We start from the raw sequence: 25,786 nt of genomic DNA on the forward strand, positions 1-25,786 counted from the left end.
GCCAAGTTGAATCTTTCTCTCTGCTGAAGGGTGACCATATGTGGTAGGTGAGTATTTACCAGCTAGCTGAAGAATATTAAGGATTTCCTTCTGGCACCTTGAAATAGCTTTAAGAATTGTAGAGTCTAGGTTTTCTGGCATGATATGCTCAGGTTTCTGTTTATTTTGCGATGAACTTTGACCCAGAAGCAGTACAATAAGGAAAATGTTTAATTCCTTTAAAATGTCTGTGGAATCTGTAATTGTTTTTAAGGATATTTGAAAAAGACTTTCAAGAGCTTGCATCAATTGAACCTTTCTTGGGTGATAAGAAATACTGGCCCATGTGACCTTGTGTTCCTTGAGTAGAAGCAGTACCGACAGGAAGGAAGTTAAGTTACGGATGCTAATTGGCCAGACACGAAGGAGAGTTACAGACAGAAAGGAGAGATACAGACACAAAGGAGAGCTACTAACAGAAGAGCTGGAGGCCCAGATGCAGACAAAAAGAGAAAGCAAGTAGAACCAGAACGAGGAACACACTAAACTCTTGTGAGGAGAAGAATCAAAACACTCTCAAGAAGAGGTCAGCTTTACTGTTTGCCAGAACAGGAGACAAGTGCTCTGGGAGGCAATGTGCAAGCTGGCTAAACAGATCCAAAACCACGAAAGCTACATGAATAGCTCGAAAATGCTAAAGAGTTGAGTGTTTTCCCAGAAGTGGCCAAATTGTGAACCAGGGCGTTATTGGTTGGTCAGTTGAAAAGGAAATCCACCATCAAGACTGTCGTGACCTGCAGGAGAGAGGTTCATAGAAGTCTGCCTTGCTGATGGTAATTCTACCGTGAAACTCGAAGGCGAAAGGTGTCATCGTACAGGACACCTGACCTACTCTGCGTGAATGAAGAACAGCATATTGTGTAGTTATGTAATGCCAAATTTGTCTGGGGAGTGATGCAGGTGCTCATGGTTCGATAAGATGTATCTTCGTTATATTAACTATTTAAAGTAAAATTTATCTTTTTATTTGAAGTATCATTTGTCTGTTCATTCATAGGGCTGTAACTTCTGAGCTCCAGGGCATCATACCTGGGGGGGCACCCCAAAGATGCACTGGGGAACCCCTCATGGAAGTTCGCAGGTGAAGTTTGCACAGCAATTGCCTGGGAAGTGCAATTCCGTGGGCAATTGCCCTGCACTGGAAACCATCCAAAAATTGTGATTTAAATTGGAAACTTTGGATGGTTTCAACTGTGTAACATCACCAGTTACCCAGAAAAAAGTTAGAAGAATTAAAGCGACTTCTAGCTTCTGGGTAGCTATTGTACAGACCCAGACCGACCCCACCCCCCACCCCACATGGGACTCCCCTCATACCCACAAACCCCCAGGGGATACCCCCACCCCCATGTCGCCTACATCCCCCCCCACTCCACCATGGTACACACCCCTATGTGAACCGACCCCCCGTCCTTGCCCAGGGGACCACCACTCCCCCCACTGGGCTTCCCCACCAACCCCCCCACCGAGAGGACTTCCCCCACTCCTGACCTCTCCTACCTCCACCCCCACCTCACATGCCCCAGGCCCGACCGACTAGACCTGACCCACTTGCCAAAGCCTGGCCTGACTCAAGGCCCAGCCTGACTCGAACCACTCCCCCCACTCCAAAAAAAGGCCTGGCTCAACCCGACTGGGATCCACCGCCCCCAGGCCTGACCTGAAGCCCCTCAAAGGCCCAACCCAACCTGACCGGACCCAGCCCAACCAACCCCCAAGGCCTGACCTGACCACGCCCCCAAAGGTCTGACCTGACCCAAACCCCCCACCCCCAAGGCCCAGCCTGGTCCAACCAGACCCCCTGGAACCCCTACCCCCACCACCTTAAGGCCCGACCCATCTCACATTCCAAAGGCCTCTCCTTACCCAACTCCCCCCCGCCAAGGCCTGACCCAACCCCACCCCCATCCAAGGCCTGACCTGACCCACAACCCCACCCCCACCCCCAAATCCTACCCAGTTACCTTATACACTTACCTTTAAACCTGACTGGACCTTTAAACTTAACTCTTTGAATTTACCTGGTTTACGGCATCTAGTGCTGTAAAAAAGGAGGCAAAAAGAGTCTTCAACTCTACAGTCCTCGATGCAAGGCCCCAGGTTGCGCTGCACTGCGTGGACCTCATCGGCCTGAGTTGGAAGTTCGGGCTGGATTTTCAGGTAAGACCCTTCGAGCAGAGTGGCAATCCGACTTCATTGCCATTTCAACGGAAGTTCCGGCCCATGTTTAATTTCTTTTCATTCTGATTTGTGTTAAAGTAAAACCTACAAAAAGTGAAATCTTCAGTTGGGGGCCATTCAGTAAATTTGGTTATTTTGGTTCACAGTTTCCCCAAGGGGATTGTAACAATTTGTACTGTCAAAAGCTGCTGCAGTGAGTGCTGAGTCTTTGAACTTGAATTCATAACCATCTCATTAGGAGGCTGATGCTCTCCTAGCTGAAGATAATTTATATGTTGCCCTAAAGTAAGCAAGCACTTAGTGAATTGTTTTGTTCAACAATAAGCTTGTGAAGAAAAACTTAAAGTAATTGAGTAAAGGGAATAAATATGATGGATATAGAAACAGGAAGAGGTATTGCTTAACTGGAGCAAGTGTGTGATAAAAGTATACATCCTGCCAGTGTATAAATTATGCAGATGTCCATGTGCGATAATTTACAATTTACTCCCAGGAAATATGAACGGACATTGTTCTGGCCATTGTACAGACTTGATTCCGGATATGGCATTCAAAATCACAATGAGAGAGTGAGTGAGTGAAGGAAAAGAATTAAGAGCTGAGATAACATTTTTCCAACTTTAATGTGGAGAGTTGACATGAACTCTGTCCATTTAAAATTCTGTGCAAACGTGCAAGGAGATCTGAAACAGGCCTGACTGCTGTTCCGCGAGAAGGATGCTGGGCAGCTCGATCTCACTCCAGCTACCCCTTCCCCTCATGTAGTCAGCCTGGGGTTTGGGCACCCATAGGGAGGAGGATCAGCAGGTGCACACGCCGCAGCCATCCATCTGGGTGACTCCGGGAGTGTCCGGCCCATCCAAATCCCCTCTTCCTGTGACTTCCACAGCTCCAGCTTCACAGGCCGAGGAGGGTGCCACTGCCACACAGCAGGACCCTAAAAGCAGGCCGGGGCCTTCAAAGACCCGGCCCTCCAGAAGACGCCTGCCAAAGTCATCACAGACAGGACGTCGCAGGCTGCCTCCACCTCCACTGTGGATATCCGGAGAGCAGCAAGACGTAGTGGCAGGGTTAGGGCAGTTAAGGAAAAGTAGTTGCACAGCCTGGCCACGGGTGTTGGTCACTTGTACATACAGTTCACTATTGTCAATAAACTCCTAAGAATGTCTCCCTGCCTGTGGCTCCTTGTTCTGGTGAGCAGTGTTCTTGTCACTCAGATGTGAAACCTTTCTGCACAAGATAAAAAGCAGTCTAGTCCAGGGCTTCTTCCCTGTGCTCTGTGTAGCCTTCAGACCACAGTGATGGCCCAGCCTCACACTTGCTGGACACATTACTGATGTCTGCACCTCAGCAGTGCTGGTCATTGCTGCTAGAATGTAGTGGGCAGGCACCACAGAGTTCTCTCATACAATCTGTGTGCTCTCAGCACCTTTATGGTGGGGCTGGCCCCCATCACCCCAGCATCTGTGACTAGTGATACTGTGAACCAGCTCCTGAAGGGCTCAGGTGGTGAAGGCGGACACAGCATCGGATGTGTCTAAAGTTTCACGGCTGCGTCTCTATGAGATGGCCCTGATCATGGAGCACAAGTGAGCTGCCCTCAGCCGGACAACAGTCAGACATCCACAGAGGCTATGTGAAGATTCTTGGAGTGTCCTCACTACTTGTTGTCATCATCCTCCTGCAATTGAGTGACTATTAGGGCCTCCACTGCATCTCCATACAGGAACATTCTCACAGAGGCTTTTGGAGCTGCCATAAACCAAACTGGAGTCAAACATTCACAACTGCGATGTGAGGATCTATGGGGTCACCTCACTGCATGCCGTCACCATCCTCCACAAATCTAGCAGCTATGAGAGCCTCCCAAGCGCGCCTATCTTGTCTAGCCAGTGCGAGATCCTCATCCCCGTCTTTGTCATGACCAAAGACCTCCTCACCCTCATCCGAGGAGACCTCCAACTCCTCCATCTCCTCTTCAGCCAGCTCATCTCTCCATTGCAGCACCAGGTTGTAAAGGGTGCAGCAGATGACGATGATGCCTAACCCCCTCTGTGGACTATATTGCAGGGCACCGCCAGACTGGTCCAGGCACTGGAACCGCATCTTCAGCATCCCGATGATCTGCTCCACCAAGTTGCAAGATGCAGCATGAGCTTCATTATACCATTGCTGTGCTGCAGTTTGAGGCTACCACACGGGCGTCATCAGCCACAGCCTCTGCGATTAGCCCTTGTCCCCGAGGAGCCGTCCCTGCAGCCTCGGTGGACCCTGGAAGACTGCAGGAATCTGTGAGTGACTGAGGATGTAGGTGTCGTGCACACTCCCTGGAAACCGTGCGCACACCTGCAGGATGCATTTCTGGTGGTCACATACCAGCTGCACATTCAGTGAGTGGAAGCCCTTGCAGATGATGTGGTCTATCATGTGTAGTGATGGAGACCTGAGCGCCACATGGGTGAAGTCGATCGCACCCTGCACCTGTGGGAATTCCGAGATCTGGCCCTTGGCTGTCCCAGTCCCGGGCGAAATGCACAAAGTTGTGTGCCCCCGTAAAGATGGCGTCCGTGACCTCATGGATACATTTGTGGGTGGTGGCTTGTGGGATCCCACAGTGGTCACCTGTGGAGCCCTGAAAGGAGCCATTAGCATGGAAATTGAGCGCCGTGGTCACTTTCACAGCCACTGGCAGTGGATGCCCTCCATGTCCCCTTGCCGCCAAGTCCTGCAGTAAGTGGCAGATGTGAGCTACTAGATCCCTAGACATGCGCAGTCATCGGCAACACTGGTTCTCGGTCACCTGCAGGAATGTCAGGGGGCATCTATAGACCCTGGGTGTCGCTAGGCACTGACCAGCCAAGGCTCACTGTCGCTCCTGGGCAGCATGTACGGGATCCTCTGCTGCCCCTTCTTCCTGAGGTTGCTACTTCTGACTTTGCATGGCCAGGAGCCTCAGTCACTCTCTCTTCCATCTTCTTCACTCTCTGTAGGCCATCAGGCATACAACTAGGTCACCAGGATCCATGATCCTGACTTGGTCCTCGTGCAGCATGAAAGACAGAGAGAGACGTGGTTAGCATGGGTGTACTTAGCATTCTTTCCTGGTCCTGTGTGTCCGCCCCTTAACGCTTCTTAGAGAGTGCTGGCCATCCCTCGGATGGCCACAGGTGAGTGGGCTGCTAGAAGCCTGGCCCCAATCATATCACTGTGGCTGAAGCTGAACTGTCTCAGTTGCAGAGGAACGGTCAGTTTATACAGGTGTCCCTAGTGCGTGGCCACTTCCCTCGCCTACCCTGCCCCCCCGCCTCGATTTCCTGTGTGCTGCATCCAATGCCAGGGCAGCAGTTACCCCCAGACACCACCCGCCCCCGAAAACCCCGCCTCTGTGACAGGGTGGCACTTCACCCGGCCCCCGGCGCCCCTGAAGCCTGCGAAGCAACAGGCGACCCTGGTGAGCTCTGCAGAATGATGCTGTTCACTCGCCTCCAGTTCCCCCAAAGTGAAGGCCGCTAAGTGCGCGTGTGTGGGGTTGTGAAGCACGTCGCCGTGCTTTCCAGCTGATGCGGACGGACGATCCGGTGGGGGCCCAGAGCCTGACGGGATGGCCTTTCAATGAGATGCTGATGTATTACAATGAGCTCCCCGCCAACCATTCGCGGGAAACGCGGCCCGGCGTTGGCAGGCTGAGCAGACGATTGCAACCTGCCTTCCCGCCGTCGTGTACCAGATCGCCATCATATTGTCCGCGCCTGCCGCCTATCACGCCCGCTGTTAGCGGGCACGGAAAACTCTGCCCAAGGAATCGCAAAAATCACAAGAAACAGATGCTTAGAAAAAAAATGACGAACTGACGTCTGAATGTTTCAATCGATAACATTTGTACAGGTCTAATGATTGCATGGATGACCACGGAAAACTGAAAGCTAAAAGAAGCGCATTTTAAAAATATTTAAAGGAAGTGCTGCTTGAGAAGCAGGGATTAATTACAGCACTAGCCCCACCCCCACCCCAAAGAAAAGCATTACCGAATGAATTATGTAGATAGTGTTCAAGTAGTAAAGTTTTCCTTTATCATGAAAAAGTGCCCTGAGATTATACAAGGAGAATTACAGAAATGTAAATCGTTGTATGAGACGTGTTGTCTCAATCGTCCAGGTACATTATTAAACTTTTATATTACATGCAAAAAGGGCATTTTAGTTTATGCTGTTCAATCATCTTCTGTACTGAATTGTCTCACTATGTGAATAGGATTAATCTAAGCCAATTGTTTATCAGGGTATAAGATGTATGCCTGGATATTATGATCAGTGCTATTCTTATATGAATGCTTAAAACACTTGCATTAGATTCCCTAGAAATGTTAATGTCTCCAATAAAATAGTGCAGAAAAGAATTTGGTAGCAGCACGTAAGTATTTATGAGGACAGGACTGACCATATAGTTTCCACCTTATAGTCTTCCCTTTAATTTTCCCTCAGAAACTGCCAAAAGCCTGTTGTTACATAATTCTTTGTTCATTTTTAAAATTAATTTTCAATAAATGTTAGAACTTATCTTTCAGCTGACCATGTTCCTTTGCCTTTGCTTAATCTTCACGTTTCTCTAGCTGCTAGCTCAGTCTTTGCTTTCCCCGCTGACCTTTCCCTCTGTGACCTTTTGTGACCTTGTTTGCTACTTCTGAATCATTTTTGCTGATTTTGCCGACTTTTGCTATTTTTGTATTTTGATAGTAAACCATCTTGAAATTTGAATATTAATAAATTATTTCATTTTAAATTTGATTATTGAGCGATTTGCATGCCAAAAATTCTCAGAGACTTAGTACGTTTTTAAAGCTCACTTCGAATAGAGTGGGGTTTCCTAATTAATGCCATCACAGATGAATTATTAAAGGACATTGCAGTGCACATGTTACATGCTGTACACTCATACTTCTTATACAAAGCTAACAACAAACTTTTGGTCATTAGGACACCACTGTCTGAGCCTGGTACTAAACAACAAAAGATCCATTGTCAGGTTTTAAGTTCACATGCATGGAAAAAAAATACCACTTTCAACTCCCATGCAGACATGTCAAGTTAGATTTGGAGAACTGGGAGCAGGGCACTGATTAAAGTCTGTAACTTATCAGATTTCCAAATCGGTTAATTTCAATTTCACTTTCAATTGCAAATTAGGACTGATCCCTTTGTTTAGTTCCACTGCTCCTTCTGATAAGCTATGCTTTGTTGAACTATAAATGTATTCATGAACAGCCATCTTTCCAGTAATTCTGCCATTCACTTATCCTCACGATATTGACTTTTGCTGATGTCCGCTTACGTAGGCATTATCAGAGCTCAAGGTTAAGTCTAAAATGTTGAGTGCTGTGAGGGTTGAGGCCAATTCTGCCCATACTTGATGTCCATATCAAGCACTTAGCTGGCGGCTGTCATTGGGTTGATTAAAAGCCATGACTGCTGATTTCTGGCCTCCTTAGCCTTGCACTTTGACATTAGTGTTATTTCTTTTATAGTTGGTGTTTTAGCTCCATGGGCTGGATTTTACACTTCCCTGTTGGCGGATTTGAAGGTGGAGGGCAAGTAAAATCCAGTGGGTGGTCTTCCTGTCACCTACCTGCTTGCCCCTGACCATCTAAAATTTTATAGGGGGCAGGGGAGATGTCGGGCCCAACCTTGGGCCTATTAAAGCCCTTAAGTGGCTAATCAATGGCTACTTAAGGGCCTCACCTGCCTCCGCCACTATTCTACCTGTGTCGAGGGAAGGCCGGCAGCTTTAGCTGCATGTGCTGCTGTTGGACAAGGGGCCAGTGGAGCCTCCTTTGTTGGCTCCTTGGGCCCATCAGAGGCAACCCTGCCTCCCGCCAAGGTCATCTCCCCCGTAACCCTCCCCTTGGCCTCTTGAATCCAGCCCCCTCACTCACCTAGCTGAGACCCCTGATCCCTGGGCTCCTTGGCGTGGTGGGATTGTAGTCCCAGCAGTGGCCACCACTCCTGGCTAGCACTGTTGGGACTAAAGAGCTGCCACACATCCGAGTGGCTGACAGCTTTCTAAGGCGGGACATCTTCCTGAGATAGAGACAGAAGTCTCACCTTAAAGCAATTAATGCTGCTCCCAGTGTAGTGTGGGCAGGGTTCCCCCAGTGGATGGTGTTTAATGGAGGTGACAGGGGTCTTGTACACCTGCTGGAAATCCCCGCACCGCCTCCTTTCAGGAAGGCCAGCCGAATTAAGTACCTATCAGACACTTAACTGAGCAGTGAAGGGCCTTCCTCAGGATCAAGGAGCCTGGGGATGGAAATCCTGCCCCGTGAGAGCTGCTGGCCAATCAGAGGCTGGCAGCTGTCATTGCAGTCAATGGCACGGGGGAAGCGGTGGTATGTGCTGGGAATGTACTCAGAGGGAGGCCTGGGATCTGTGAGGGACCCAGGCCACAGTGATGGCGTGGTGGGGGACCGCGGCAAGAGCTCTCAGTGGGAACCCCCCCGCCCACCCCCCACTTCCTGATATGGGTCCCTCAATCAGGCACCAAGTGCCTTTGAATAAGGGACCGCTTCCAACCCACCCAGAGGCTCAAGTGGCAGCGGGGTGGGTAGGCCGTCTACGAGCCTTCCTAAATTAATCGAGGCAGACGCAGGGCGGCAGCAGTGTTCCCAGCCACCACCCTTCCTCTTGATTGAATGCCCCCACCATCAAATTCACTTCAGGGGAGGGCATTAAATTCCACCTGACCTTTTAGCTGGGGGTGTGGGGCAGTGGTAGGGACCACACACCCTGTAAAAAACCAGCACAGTGAGGCAATGGAGGAATCAGATGTTGCAGTTTCAAGATGCTTGAAAGAAACAGTCAGAACAGCTCAATGCTGGCAACCAAGAAGATGTCTGTGGCTACATTTCTATTTCTACTCTTAATCCCTGCTGAAAGCTCTGGTGGAGTGGATCTGGGCCCAGATGGTGCCAGAGCAGGAAAATTCTGCGATTCATTCACTCACAAGAGTAGTTCATCCTAGAACACCACAAACTCTGGGTGCCCATAAGGACCTTTTGAAAGGAAAATCATTGCTATTGGTAAGACACAAGATTCTGATTCAACTTCCTCTCATCAATCACTGGGTTCTTTTAAACAATGGCCACTCTGAAACCATCTGTAGCTTCTGTTTGTGTACCTGCAAGGTGAGGTGACAGTGACTGTCCTTGACATCAAGGCAGCACTTGACCGAGTGTGGCATTGAGGAGCCCTAGCAAAACTGGAGTCAGTTGGAGTTAGGGGGAAAACTCTCCACTGGTTGGAGCCACACCTAGCACAAAGAAGATGGTTGTAGTTGTTAGAGGTCAATCATCTCAGTTCCAGCACATCACTGCAGGAGTTCCTCAGGGTAGAGTCCTCAGCCCAACCATCTTCAGCTGCTTCATCAATGACCTTCCTCCCATCATTCTGTCAGAAGTGGGGATGTTTGCTGATGATTGCACAATGTTCAGCACCATTCACGACTCCTCAGATACTGTCCATGTCCAAATGCAGCAAGATCTGGACAATATCCAGGCTTGGACTGACAAGTGGCAAATAACATTTGTGCCACACAAGTGCCAGGCAATGACCATCTCCAACAAGAGAGAATCTAACCATTAACATTCAATGGCATTACCATTGCTGAATTCCCCACTATCAATATACTGGGAGTTACTATTGACCAGAAACTGAACTGGACTAGCCATATAAATACTATGACTAAAAGAGCAGGTCAGAGGCTAAGAATCCTGCGGCGAGTCACTCACCTCCTGACTTCCCAAAGCCTGTTCACCATCTACAGGGCCCAAGTCAGGAGTGTGACAGAATGCTCTCCACTTGCCTGGATGAGTGCAGCTCCAACAACACTCAAGAAGCTTGATACCATCCAGGTCAAAGCAGTCCACTTGATTGGCACCACATCCAGAAACATTCACTCCCTCCACCACCGACGCACAGTGGCCGCAGTGTATACCATCTACAGGAACTCACTAAGACCCCTTAGACAGAACCTTCCAAACCCAAGACTACTACTGTCTAGAAGGACAAGGGCAGCAGGCACATGGAAACAGCACCATCTGGAAGTTCCCTTCCAAGCCACTCACCACCCTGACTTGGAAATATATCCCTGTTCCTTCACTGTTGCTCGATCAAAATCCTGGGACTCCCTCCCTAACAGCACTGTGGGTGTACCTACACTACATGGACTGCAGCGGTTCAAGAAGGCAGCTCACCACCACCTTCTCAAGGGCGTTTAGGGATGGGTGACCTAGCCAATGACACTCACATCCCACGAATGAATAAAAAAATGTCTTGATTGATGTCTTCAAGCTACATTGGAATGCTTTCTTTGAAAAATGGATTTCTTCCCCTTTTAAAAGCTGGGATGCCTCAGTGCCTTTCACCATTTGTAGTCTGTCCTTAGTACCTTAGTAAAGTCGTATTATTGCAGAACAGAAGTGAATCAGTTTAACAACGTGAATTAAAAATTCACACGGAAAACAATAACAATTGACCCAATGAGAATATATTGCGATTTCTTAAAAACAATTATGTTACTTCTTCTGTAATGTGAAGTCAGTAAATTTGCTCATTACAATTAAACAGTAGAATTGGTTTTTGATTTGATTTTCTTTATTCAGTACATTACTGCAATCATATTCTTTTCAGCTGGGATCTAACTTTAGTTTGTGTGTGAATATTCTGGCAGCACTGAGACGTTCCAAATTACAAGATCCTATATTTTTCATTTTGCCACATGAATGATACTTATAATATTACTCACCATATATAGGATGCGCACAATCCTCTTTAATACTGCTTTTCCATAATGCAAAATAGTCCTGAAGAAACAACTACTTCCTTGAGACTCTCTGCTATTTCCTTTCTTTCTCACTCGGTTCCCACCCAGAGATCTGTGATTCTCATGGCTAAAAAGGAAATAAGGTAATTTTGTACTTTTAGTTTTAACTGGTGAACCAATGACAACTGTAAAAATGTGAGTTTCTAATAACATTGGGTCTCTGGAGTTTGGATGATTTACAAGAGTGAGGTTGTATCTGCAGGCAACAGCGCTCCATTAATGTAGTACCAGGTTTAAAATTCTCTTGCTCTACTGCGATACCATGACAGGGCTGTCACTGTAGAATGATTGTGCTTCAGATTTCTCAAAGATTTTCTGTACCATCCCCAAATAACTCATTCTACATCACAAGTGAATCTCCCATGTCATTGCTCCCAGTGAGTCACAGGATTTGTTGCCTGTCTTACAAATTGTCAGGTTACTGGATGTCTTTTTCTCATCTTCTGCTTATCTCCATCTCCAGGAGCTTCAGGGTTTCGTTTTGTGATTGTTTGCTTTGGTGTTTATTATTCGCTGGTTAATTCTGTGTCACGGTCTTTTCTCTCTGTCTTTTTCTTTTCCTATTTTTACCTCTCTCCTGTTAATTGGCACTTCTATCATTTCTTTTGTTGGATGCTGGTCAGTGGGAAGAACAGGTGGTGGCTAGTGAAGGGATCTGGCCAGCATTGCAGGTAGGTTTCAAGTAATGGGTCAAGCGCCAGGGCTCAGGGCATCAGTGGAACACAGCATGAAGGAGCCGGAACCTTGCTCAATCTGCTTTGCCACAATAACTGCCACAGTGCCCACGGTGTGAGCATTCTGTTCCCTCTCTGTGGATTCATGATGTATTGTGGCTGCCCAATTATTTTGCTGATGATAACTGATTCTCTTACGTTCTATCTCAATAGGAAACCTGCTGACCTGCAAAATCTGGCTCCGGGAACACATCCCCCATTCATAACCTTCAATGGAGAAGTGAAAACTGATGTCAATAAGATTGAGGAATTCCTTGAGGATGTCCTGGCTCCACCCAGGTAAGTGTTTCAGTGTAGGAACACAAGTTACTGCTTCCTGGATATCCACAGGACAGGTACAGTGTCAAACTCGATTTATGGACATAGGGCTGAAAATATAAAGAGGTCTCTAGCTGAAGCCACATAGAAATGGTCACCTATTTCATTACAAGAAAACAAAAAACATTAAAATAGGTTTAAAACTTCCTTAATGCGAACAAATAATTTTGTAAATGTCAACAGAACAGGCTTTTGAAATGCGTCTACTTAGTCACTTTTAATAAAGTTGACCTGAAATGTAATTGGCTTTGTAAACTCTATGGGCAGGATCTTTAGGTCGGGACCCGCTCACCGACGCATAAAATGATGCGGGATGACATCGGGTGGAACTCCCGACCTCATCCCGTGTCATTTCCATTTTCAGGTCGGCGGGGGCGCAGCCGAATCAACTGTGCGCTCGCCGACCTGTCAATGGCCAATTGAGGCCCTTTAAAAAGTCATTAACATAATTAAGGGACCTGCCGTCCAACCTTAAGGTTGACGGGCAAGCCGGGGGCCCAGGCGGGCTTGAGAAAAAGCATGAAACCTCATCCAGGGGCGGGATGAGGTTTCATGACGGTTTTAAAATATTTAATAAAGGTTTGAGTTAAAGTGATGGATATGTCCCAACTCATGTGACAGTGGCGATCTCCCTGAGGCAGCACTTAGCCTCAGGGAGATCAGTGTGCCCTATCGTGTGCATGCGCGAAAGAGCGCCCTCCCGGCTGATGGAATCCCCCCTCCCACGCCCGCACAGGGAGTGCATAGCGCTTCCTGGCAGATGTCACGCTGGGCGGGCCTTAATTGGCCTCCCACGTAAAATGGCGGTGCTGCCCCAATGGGGGGAAAATTTTTCCCTCTGTTAATATTGACTGCCTATAAAGGATATAATTGGAATATTCACCTGCCAAAGCTAGATGCAGTTATGAGATTCAAGCCCCACTCCAGCATTTGAATGCATGTTGTAGGCTGACACTCCCATACATTACTGAGTTGGTACGTTTCTGTTAAAAGTGGCATCCTTCAGGTGGTTAACTGTCTGTTTTGTTAGTTCAGGTGGACAATAAAGGTCCAACATTAAAGTCGAGCAGGAAGTTCTCCTGGTGTTCTGCTCAAAATTTATCCCTCAGACAACACAATCGCAACAGATTGACTGACTACTTATCACATTGCTGTCTGTTGGATCTTGCTGTGCAAAGTGACTGTTATATTTGCCTGCTTAACACGAGCCATTGCACCTCAAAATAATACATTGGATGTTAAATGCTTTGAGAAATTTTTTTAAGAGTTTGACAATATGCAATTTAGATCCATGTTTTAATTTTCTTTTAAATATCTCCAATTTCTACCCCCTCTGATGCTCCCAATGATTGCTCCTTCTCTGCTTGTACAATATCCTAAGGGATTTATTCCTTGTTCTCAGCTATTCATCATCTACCCTTGACCTTGATTTTCTACTCTGTAAAGCCCAGTGGTCAAGGATAGAACTGGAGCCAATCTTCACACACTTTTATAAGCATTGCACATATTACAAGCATGCACCTCCTAACCCAACTACCACAGTTTCAGTCAGTTCCTATTTATAACTTTTTTGGAAACCCATTACCAATCAAGTGCCCCATTTGAAATGGACACTCAGCCTGTGGGCAAGATGTCCTGGAGTCGGACTTGAACCCAGGGCCTTCCAGCTCAGAGGCGAGAGATCTACCAACTGAGTCTTTCCTATTTATCGGAGCACAAGTGAATCCACAGTTAATGCCCACCACTTGCATATAATTAAATACACAATTATTATACAGTTAACACTTGACTCCACCAGTCTTTACATCTGCCACCTCAGCTTGAACTAGGAGCTGTGCAACCTTGGCATTCTGCTCAATTCCAAACACACACAGCTGCTCTGATGCTAAGACTATTTTTTTAACCTCTGCAGCATTACCCACCCCTGCACTTATCTGTCCTCCTACATTACTAAAATCTCAGTCAATGCTTTCATCACCTCAAGAGACCTTGGTATCTCCAATACTTTCTTAGCTGATCCCTTTCCTTCAGTTCTTCACAAACTTCTTCATCCAGGTAAAGTGCCATACTTATATTATCAGTGTTGTCTTTAAACTACTGGCTTCCCACACTTCAGCAAATCAACTTCAATACTCCATCCTCGCTGTCAAAAACTTTCATCGCCTCATACCTCCTTATATGCTTCTTCCTAGCATCCAAGTATGTACCCATTACTCTTTGTCCCTTTCTTTCTCTGCTCCAGCATTAGTAGCTACTTGTTCAGTCATAACACCCCTGCCTTTGGGATCCCCTTGCCCAGTTCCCTGCTCCTTGCCACCTTCTTGCCTGATTTCAGAAATCTCCTGAAGACTCTTTATTCTGACCATGCTTTTGGTCATCTCACTCCCCTACCCTGCCCCCCACATTCATCTCCATTTTCCATGATCATTTCTTTTCCTCTTTCATCTAAATTATTTTGAGACTCCTTTTTGCACATAAGGGAAACTGCAGACATGCATGTTGTTGTTGTACAGTATTTCTATTTAACACACATGGTCAGGCCATTGAACTGTAAGGGGCATCAATGATGTTATACTTGATGGCATCCACACATCTTTTCATTGTCTTTGGAAAACAAGCAGGAATAAAGGAATAAGAAACCTGACGCGGGGACCACCAGTTGTAGCAACTCTTTCTGCTGCTCCAGCACAGACATGAGGTTGAACATGAACCCTTTTGTGGCCTCTATGCCCTGTTAACACACAAGGCAGTGGCCTAATGAATGAGGCAGTAGAGTTAACACAAGTGAAATGAATTTCACAAAAGCAGTATTTTTTGAACTGGGTGAAAGAACCTGCTTTGCTGGGACTCTCCCGTTGGACTGGTAATGTCATATTTATATTTTGTAGTGCAATGCTAATTTTATGCCTGATGCAGTGAATTTGATTGACAACATGTATATCGTGTCTGCTTTATGCAAATCATGTGATATCAGTACTTGTTGTGATTAGTCTAAAATTCTCCTCATTTTGCTATAATTTTAAGACAGTTCCTCAGTCCTCGATGAAGTGCAGTACACTCTGACGATTCCAGGAAACACAATCTCAGCTTGACGAATGCTTCTGTTTTCACCAGCTGGGGGCACAGAAAGGTCAGGTGTGATTAAGATGACGGGAGAAATTCCTCAGAAGGGAGTCATATCTCCCCATTCCTCCATGTGAGCTTTCAGTGACATTACGCTATGGAGAGTAGGAGTTTCCCATAGCCTGAAGAATATTTGCAGCTATAAACAATGTAGAAATCAGATGAGATTGAGTTCCACTTAACAACAGCTATATTACCTCACCCTTTTTATTTAGTGCTTGGTGTTAAATTCAAGCCAATACATTTCTAGATGGGGTTAAACTCGAGGGGCTCTGAAAATGGGCACTAACCCTTGATTGCGATGGAAGCAATATGCAAACTGTGTGCCGCTGGATCTTTTCCATGGGTGCTGCGACCATCCACCGCTAACTTTCTATTGGCTGGCTGCATCAGTGGGAGGTGGGTGCAATATTGTGGTTGGCTAGCACCACTTAAAGCTAGTCCACACCTCTTAAAGGGGAGGTGCATTGTAGTTGAATCTCCACAAACACTGAAGAATGGCACAACACAGGAGAGCGCGAGGTCCATGTTTTACAGATGCTACACTAAAGGCCCTGGAAGTTAAGTTTGAAAATAGGAGAGAAGACCTATATTTGCTGGAGCCAGGAAACCTTCATGACACATGATGAGAAGGTAGTGGGATCTAATAGCCATGGTCAATGCCAGAATTTAGGCCCTGATGACCTGCATGCAGGGCTGCAAGAACTTCAATAACCTCACATGACTTATCAAGGTCAGGAAATGCATTTTCAAAAACCATATCCTACCAATTGCACCAGTAGCCTCAAACGCTGCTCAATTCACCCCACCCACTTATCCCACCTACCGACAATCTATCAGTTGGACTCATACATGGCATTCATATGTTTTACCTCACCCTCACACATGCAGATCACACCCTCACACCCACATCTCACAGGTTGCACACACTGCCAGCTATTCAAATATGACAGCTACATCACCCAGAATGATTGCATGACACTCACTGTCACACTTCCCTCTTTGTTGCACGACAAGATGGTGCACAACCAGAAGCAACAGGAGCTAACCGGAGTGGGGGGGACAGGTGCAGTTACATGCCCTAACCCCTGTAGTGCATTAAAAATGCCAGAAATTGCCCTTCTGGATTCCCTTAGTGCCTGTCTTCCATATGATTTTGCGTGTCCTAATACCCCCATGCATGGCTGCAGCATGGCTCGGGGAAGGCTGCTGACTTTCAATGAAGGAGGTTGCAGAAGGCCTTGGAGGACAACTTTTAGCTCATTCTCCAAGTCATGATATACTCCAAGAGGAATGCCGGATAATGCTCCCTTGTCTGGGAGTAACTAATTTGTGCAGAAGACCTGAAGTCAGCAAAAACTCTTTGAGCACCTGGCCAATCCCAGGCAACTTTAAACAACTATAAAGAGCACCAAACTGGTGTATAATTGAAGCAACAGTCAAAAGAAATCAACCAGTAAGTGCAGTGAGAAGTTGATGATCCCTTCAAACAGTCCTTCCTGCTGCTGAACATGTATTCAACTGTGCAAGGTCAGGGGACAGCATTAGCTGAAGAATTGAGCTCCAAGCTGTCATTGCAGGCATCAGATCAGAGTTAGACACTGAATGGTGTCATGGTCTGCTTGCTCTGCATACTTCTGGTGGCTGTTCACTGCGTGACCCCAATGCCCTCACCAATATGGTGTCTGGCGCAATTTGCCCCAAAAATGTGCATGTGCATTGCGGTCACCATTTTGGAGCTCTAAGGGAACTCCTATGCCCTCATTTAAAAACAAAGGCAAATGATCCCAATTTCTTGCCAGAGAGTCTTGCTCCAGCTGCAGAGATTAAATGCAATATTTACATGTCGATTTACATTGATGGAAAGTAAATTCTCAGGGCAGACTAATTACCACTTGAAATCTCTTCCTAAGACCCATCCATTTGTTGACAGAAAAGCATTTAATATTTGTTCCTCAGCCATTTTTCCACCCTCACCTCCTGAAGGCATATAATTTGTGCTTGTAGGCTATTCAACAATGAATGGCATCACTGCCCAACCTGATCGTATTTACTTGTGAATGTTTTACAGGAGTCACGGTGAGTCATGAGAAGCAAGAACTCCAAATTGTACCCGGCTTATGAACTGTGAGGTTAGGTGTAGCATTGCAACTGGTACTCTGTTGGTGCAAGTGTTTGCTGACACTCACTGTCTAGATTTGAAGCAGATGTATGGTGACTTTAATGAAGCATCAGAGTACCCCTGGCCTATTGGAGCAGTATCCCAACACAAAGTCAGCATTAAAGTCAGGAGATAATTCTGAAAAATGTGGTTTAAAAAAAGTGACAAATTGTATTTACACCAGCATGACAGATTGCCTAACCTGGTACATTCATTCTTACACAACATTTCTTCATCTAAGATCATAAATTCTGATGACTCAGAAAATTAACCCTCCAAATGATATGGAATTCTGAGAGTCCTGCAAGGAGAGAAAAAAAATTCCTCCTTAGTGGTTCAACTACTTTGAATTGAGCTGTGATTATAAAAACACAAGGATATTTTGACATAAACTGTGGTTTCTGGACAGAATTATTAATCGTCAATTATTAAAGTTTCAGTCTCACCAGTATGTGTGTGATCAGTCTTGGCGACTGAGCAGTCCTGGCTAACAGTAGATGTGTGATGATTTTCATACTGGAAACTCGCTGCAATGTTTTAACCATCAGTGATAGCTTGGAAAAGTTTAGAACTTCTGGTGGGTACAATACAAAAATCAGTAGAGACAAAAAGCAGGCTTGTCTTGAGTTTTTTTTTACGTATAAACTACTTGATTTGGATCCTGCCCATTGAATTGTAAGGTAATTTCACTAGCTCCATATTTCCATTGGCAGACATACTTAGTGGGAATGGGTCAGAGATAGGGCTACACAAACTTCACAGTCAGATTCTGAATCATGCTCCCTTTGAGCACAGTTTCCCGCGAGAGATTCGGGATTGGTGAGTTTAGCGTTGTAGGTTTCGCGCAGCTTTTGAAACAACACATTCTCTACAGAATTTTTAAACAATTAATGTAGATCATAGAATGGCTGCAGCACAGAAGGAGGCCATTCTGCCTGTTGTGGCTGTGCTGGCTCTCTGAAGGAGCAATTCGCCTCGTGCCACTGACCTGCTTTTCCCTGTAGCCCCTGCAAACTTTTCCCTTTCAGATAATGATTCAATTCCCTTTTGAAAGCCTCACTTGGCCCTGCCTCCAACGCACTCTCAGGCAGTGCATTCCAGATCCTAACCACTCTCTGCGTGAGAAAGTTATTCCCCATGTCGCCATTGCTTCTTTTGCCAATTGCCTGAACGCTGTCCCCTCTGGTTCTCAATCCTTCCACCAATGGGAACAGTTTCTCCCTATTCTATTCTGTCCAGATCCCCCTTGATCAAGCAAAATTATTTCTATAGTGGAACTCGAGCATAGTTTTATTCAATTGTGCACAGCTCCACAATATAGGTAATATGTAAATATATAATACAATCCACTTTCACCCCAGTTGGCATCAAGATTAATGCCCACAGATATATTGAAAATAAAATCCTGCTGTGTGTCGTTTTTGCAATTCAGTGAGCACTATCACAGGTTGTGAAAGGGTCATTTCAGAATAATTTTTCAGCTGCAGAATTCTGCTTAGAACTTATAGGCACCCTTCCTGTTTTATTAGTTGTTTGTAGACTTGCAAAGCTTGTGGGCAAACATTCTTAAAAATGAGCAGCAAGAGCACCCAGGTCTCACAGCTGAAATAATAGGGTTAACTGAGCGTGTTCCCTTCTTACATTGTCTTTGTTGGCAGTTTTTGTGCAGTGATTTTATTAAGAGTCCATATTCCTTCTCGGCTGCAACAATTCCTAATTAGACACAAGCGCTCACATCTCTCTCTGATTGATCAGTGTAATTAACATCTGCAGACAATTGTAGAAACAGTCACTGTACAAAGCAGCCTATTCATTTTCCTGTCATTTTACTGCAGAGCAATTCATCTTCTGAATGTCTCTCTGACAGCTACACCATGCTGGAAGAAAACTGCGACCCTGCCCCTTTCTGTGCCTGGTGGTGAAATACTCCACTGCTGTTACTGCAGTTGATTTGGTTTCAAATTACTTCAGGATTTTCTGCTCCTTGAGGTGAAACAAGATTGTGCTAGAAAATTGAACATTCTTCCAGGGAAAACACAGTCACAGTATTGAGTACAGGTTAAACGCAGTTCTGAACTGTTCTCATGATTGGCCTCAGCTCCAATTCCCTCCCCCCTTGCTGCAACAGGGTGAGGTTTCTGAATGCTATGATATACGCCCTGTGAGTGAGACTGTACAGCTAGTGCCATGAAGTGCTTGATTACAGTCCATTTTATACTGTATGGTAACTGGATGGCAGTCGTACAGGCTCATTTTAATTTTCACCCTTAACAACAAAGGAAACCATAACCTCATTTGTCTGAGTTTGGTTTGAACCTAAATTCTGAGAGCAAAAAGACGCAGTTAAACAGATTGCTGTGTCTGAAGTGTTTATGACATGGGGCAGGATATTTACCTCGTCGGGCGGGCACACCAGGCGGGAAACCTACTGCCGCCCGCGATCGGGCCCCGACCGCGATTTCACAGTGGCTGGTCAATTAACAGCCAGCCAGTCTGAAGGGCACGCTCAGAGCCTCAGCGCTGCCAGGGTGGGGGTGGGGCGAGCACAAGTGCTGAAGTGTAAGCCCGTGCAGGGGTGCGCACAGTGAAAGCTCCCTGAAGGCACAGAGCTGCCTCAGGGAGCTGAAGGTATTTAGCATTGAAAAGAAAGGTTTCAAAAATAAGGAAAATATGTCCCCTCGGTCACATGAGCTTTAAATGAGTTTTAAATTTTTAAAATTGTTTTTTTCAATTACTGTCCGAAACCTCATCCCGCCCGCGGATGAGGTTTGGTTAAAAATGCAAAGGCCGCCTGGCCTATTTGCCCGCCCGCCAAACGAATGGTTGGATGGGCAGCAAAAAATTCAATTTAATTAATTGATTAAGGGACTTAATAGACCTCTTAGTTGTCGGCGGGCGTGCTGCCACTGCCGAGCGAAATATCGCGAGAGTACGCGACGGCGTTGGGACGCTCGGCAGATGTCATCGCGCACTATTTCACTCCCGTTCGGGTCGGGCTGCGCCCCCGCCTGCGGGATGAAAATTTCTGCCCCTGATGTCATCTGACCTGCTAGATTGTGCTTTGAAAATGGACTTTCAATGTAAAATTTTAAAGAGAATCCAAACATTTTATTACCTGAACACATCTAAAGTTTATGGCAATATTATAGCAGAGATGTTGAGTAAGCCTCTTGGCCTTGCCGCCTAACGGTTGCTGTAATTTGTATATGTGCTGTGTATATTCATCACTTAGGTGGATAGCAGCATTGTTATGTCCCCAGTAACTTGCAACAACTATCACTTTGTTTATACACTGCAGCACATGAAAGCCCAAATTATACTTGTCTTGATAGAAGCTTCAGCCACGGTGAATCCAGCATCAAACGTACAGTTTGCCCTTCAGAATGGGTCTGGACGACTTTGCCAGGCAATCTCTGTTCTGTTCTAGGCTGTTTGAGGATTTGACGCCAGACTTCAAACTTCACTCAGACATTAACCCCTCTAGTGCCTGAGAAACACTGAACAAAAATCAGCTGGAACACTGGAGCTTGGGTTTTCTAAATGCTGTTATTTAACCCCAGCAGCAATCTCTTTATTTTCAGTAGTTAGAAGATGAACAGCTCAGAATTTACAATGATAAATAACTTGCATTTAGAAGGATCTTATCACATCAAACATCTCAATGCAAGTTATACCAGCATGAATTTTTTGAATTGAAGTGATTGTAGTTATATATTTTAAAGCAGGAAATAATGATAACATTATTAACTTGAATGGGAATTTGGTGTTGCAACTTGAGTTGGGATGTCAATCTTGATCAAACTTAAAGCACACCAGGGACTGAGATAGTGTGTGGTATAAAGGTGACTAGAGGGGAAAATACTTTACAAGAAAATATAACAGAGCATTCAAATACTCTCTATGTTTACAATAGCCTAGATTAAATACTAACCAAAAAAACCCACTAATTTCACTAAATTTATACTTGGCTTCCAGTAGAAGTAGCATGTTCAACAGCCAATCAGGCATGGGATTTTCACAAGAAGTGTTTATAAAACTCCCTGCACTTGTATCAATCATAACCTATTCAGTCACTTAGGGGATATATTCATCTTCAGTGGCCTTATTATAAGGTGATTGTTTAGTATTTATCAATCATACATTGAACTGGTCTTGGGCATATAAAAAATTACTTCAGTGGTTGGTGGTAAGGTAGAGACCTGAATCTGTGGGCAGGATTTTACACTCCCGCTCGTGGCAGGTCTCATGGCGGGCGGGAGCAAAAAAATATCACAACAAGGCCAAAAATGGGTTTTACGGCGTCGTAAATCCAGTGCGCAATTGTGTGCTGCAGCCTTCAATGGCGGGCCGCGTTTCCCACCGTGGCATGGTTGGCAATGTCATTTCAATATATTTGCATCTCATTACAAGGACTCCTCGCCGGAATCACCCCCGCATGCTGGATTATCAGAGCACGTCGGCTTCCACTAGAACGATGTGTTTCGCAATGGTATAGAAAGTGACATGCACCTGGCAACCCGCACTTTGCTCGTGACTTTGAGGTTCGTTCGCCCTACCTTGCATCGCGCAGCGCTCACGGTAATCAGCGCCAGGCTTTGCAGGCAGCACCACATCACTTTCAGGGGTTTGTCACTACCTCTCTACCTAGTCTCTACCTACCAGACCAACGGTAAGGCAGGGGTGTCTTTTAATGAGCTTCAGGGTTAGGGCTGCACTGGGAAGGGGGAGAAATTGGCCTGAGGCATGGGAAGGGGCTGCATGACAAGGGCTGCACTGGGGGATAAGGTGGGATTGGTTGCCCTCAGAAACATTATTGGCGGGGTGGAGGGGGAATGCAGGGGGGTGGGGGTAGCATCCTCAGCGCTAGGGTAGGGAGAGAGTACGTCACAGAATCACATAAGCTACTTGGGGCCAGAATTAGAGGAGCGCTGAGTTAAGAAACATTCCTATTTACATGTTGAGCTTGCAAAGACTTTCCTTGTCCCAATCCAGGGAGAGGGAGGAGTCAGTCCAGTCTCAATCGTGCCCAGCACGTTGTGTGCAGGGCATTGTCGTAACATCACGCGCCTTGGTCCATGGGGTTTCTGGCATCATACTGCAGATGGCACACTAGGTCAGGGCAGGCATCTGCAGCCTACAGGTGGGGAGAAGGTATTCTGGGGGCATCTGAAGGTGAGGAGGGAGGTGGGGGGATATCTGTTTAACTGTGCAAGTGGCCTCAAGAAAGGGAGGGATGAGGTCTACATGGCATAGGCACATGCATATCATAAGGTTCAGGGGCTAACAAAGGGATATCTACCACAATCACAATGGGATCAAGGAATATGGGAGAGGATTGAGAGGTTCTTGGAGGGAGGGAAAACCTGAACATTAAGTTCCTGAAGGGCGATGGGAAGGATCTCCACACTCACACTGGGAAGGTCCAAGCTGATCTGGCAGTGAGACCTCAGCACCACCATCTTCCAACCTGTGGCGATGGTGCAGTACAAAATTAAAATGAGGAGATACTCTGATGGCGAGGGCTCTGAAGGCCAATTGGAGGGCAGGTGCATGCACTGGGGCAGGGGATGGGGAGCGATTAAAGGGGCACCCAACTGAACTGTGCATTCCCAAATGAGGAGAGATACACAACTGAGAAATGTTGGGATCCTTTCAATGAAAATGCTGGGAATCAGGAAAATGAAGCATTCATGCGAGATTAATCTGGAAAAGTAGCTCTAAGTGAATCTACTTGTATGAACCACTTGTTCGCAGCATGGAAAATACCCAGAGCAATAATGAACTACAGAGCAATTGGGCAACTGGACAAGCTTCAGATGCATATTAGAATCGTGGCACTGGCAGGTTCACAGAAGAGAAGCCTCAGGCCTCCTGTAAATGACATCATGTCCTTACTAAACATTTTCCCTTATTTTCCATAGAATGCAGTGAATGAGGATCCTAGCGCCTGGACTGAAAGCAGCACATCCAAGTGCCTGGCCAATACAATCTCATAGCAGTCAGTCACGTGAAGGGGAGTGAGAGCGGGTGGAAGGAGCACATTGAAATTGACCATTGCCTGGCCAGTATTTCAGGGGTGAATGGTTGCTGACACTGGAATAAAGCCCTTGAACCCACATTCACTGATGAGTCATTGACAGAAGTAAGATCTTTGCAGGCTGATGCTGACTCATGTCTGTTTCTCAATAACGTTGCAGAGAGGAGACCGCCAGGAAGATGGATTTATTGCCAACTGCATAATCACATACAGGCAGGAGTGAAGAAGAAGATTGTAACGGAGGCGCCTGGCTCACCAAAAGGAGGAGTTAAACCCTCAAAACCAAGGGACAGCAGGGCCCCCTCTGGATGCAGAGGATGAGTCTCACAAAGACATTGTGGGTAGGGGGCTTGCAAGACTGAAGGTGTACAGAACTTGCATGTCTTATCTGCAGATGAGCGAGAGACAGTGTCGCTGATGCCTCTGCATGTCCAGGGATCTGGTGACTCACATTTGCCACATTCTCCAGGAATTGGTGCCACGGGGACTGGGAGGGCATCCATTGCCACTGGCTGTGAAAGTACCTGCTGCACTGAACTTCTACACGAGTGGCTCCTGCCAGGGCTCTACTGGGGACCTCTGCAGGATCTCTCAGGCGTCCATGCACAAACGCATACATGAGGTAACAGACGCCCTTTTTGCCGAGGACCACAATTACATCAACTTCGACAGAGATCAGGCAACCCAGGACGCCCGAGCACTGGGCTTTGCAGAGATTTCCGGATTCTCACAGGTGCAGGGTGCCATCGACTGCACTCGTGGCTATAAAAGCTCCCTGGCAACAGGCACTCCAACAAATAAACAGGAAAGGCTTCCGCTCGCTCAATGTACAGCTGGTCTGTGATCATAAGAAACTGATCATGCAGGTTTGAGCCAGATACCCAGGAAGCGTCCACAACTCACACATCGTTAGTAGATCACAGATCCCAGGCATCTTCAAGAGACCACACAGGATCCAGGTCTGGCTCCTCAGTGACAAGGGGTACCCGCAAAGGATGTGGCTGATGACGCCTGTGGGGTGGCCACAGAATCCTGTCGAGGGAGAGAAGGTCCAACGAAGCTTATGCTGTTCCCCGAGCATTGGTGGAGCACACCATAGGCATCTTAAAGATACAATTCCAATGCCTGGACAGATCTGGAGGAACATTCCAGTACAATCCCCAGATGGTCTCATGGATCATCGTGTCTTGCTGTGCGCTGCACAACCTGGTGCCGCAAAGCGGAGAGGACTTGCCAGATGCCAACATGGAGGACCTGAATGTCTCCTCCAATGAGGAAGACATCGAAGGAGATGAGGGCGTTGAGTTTGAGGAAGCTGAGGCTGCAGGGGAAGAGGTCATAGCACAGGCCAGACAAGGCAGGCATGCATGAGAGGTCCTGATAGCAACCAAATTCTATGAGGAGGATGACAAGTTGGAGTATGTGTCCTCCATCATGGGCTAACATGAACACCAGTGTTGCTATTCCTCTCATTTCAACCATGCACTTCAATATGAGAGTGAATAGTTACACATGAAGCTCACATTGTCCTGATTCTCCGAAGGATGATGAAGCCTCAGGAGCATGTGTCCTTGCTGAGATGAGGTGCTAACTGGGGGAGGGAGTCCCGGCATCAGATGTCAGAAGGCGCTGCCTCTTCAATAATTCCAGCATCCCAGTGGCAATGGCAGCCTACAAGAGCCAGGAGATGTTCCACTATCCTCAGTGGGCTCATAGCTGTATATCTTCAATCTGACACAGCTCCTCAAGGAGATCCATCTCCAGCAACAGGACAACGCATTCTGTGTAACCTTGATGGTGAAACTGATAAGTGACACTTGGACCAAGGCAGCTGAGGATGTTTCGCAGGTGTGCATCTATTCAGAAATGACTCAATCCTCTGTGTCACCTTCTTCTCTACCACATTAACATCCGGCACTCTCAGTTAGGGATGCTGGCCTGCTTTTATCCTCACCTTAATGTGCATGTGGACCACCTGAAGATGATGACATTCAACTGCTTGCATGCCTGATATTAAAATGCCTCCTCTTTAAGACACACATTCTGCCCTCATGGCCAGCCCTGGCCCTTGCGAACTCCAAAATACTCAGACACCATGAAGCCCTTAAGGTGATGAGCTGTTGCCATTAAATAGCAGACTTCAGCTTCAGTACACCCTCGCTCCAATCCCATTGCTCCCCTCAACATTGTCTAAAGCTATGAGGTGCCCTTCCAGAGCGTGTTCACAGGCTCTATCGACTGCCAGAAATCACCATTTGCAATTAGCATCACATGTCTCAGCGAGTGTTTAGGTGATGGGACACACAGCGCTGCATCCCA

General features: G+C 46.6%; 1 protein-coding gene across 1 annotated transcript in view; it reads left to right on the forward strand.

Annotated features, from left to right (window-relative positions):
- clic4 (chloride intracellular channel 4) overlaps positions 1-25,786 on the forward strand; it is a 131,808-nt gene that overhangs the window by 77,658 nt on the left and 28,364 nt on the right. Inside the window, exon 3 of the mRNA XM_078567090.1 lies at positions 11,982-12,107. Within this exon, the coding sequence (XP_078423216.1) occupies positions 11,982-12,107 (126 nt within the window). The remainder of the gene's footprint in view (positions 1-11,981; positions 12,108-25,786) is intronic.

This window comes from Cetorhinus maximus, chromosome 21 (genome assembly GCF_964194155.1).
Source record: "Cetorhinus maximus chromosome 21, sCetMax3.hap1.1, whole genome shotgun sequence".
Classification (NCBI taxonomy): domain Eukaryota; kingdom Metazoa; phylum Chordata; class Chondrichthyes; order Lamniformes; family Cetorhinidae; genus Cetorhinus; species Cetorhinus maximus.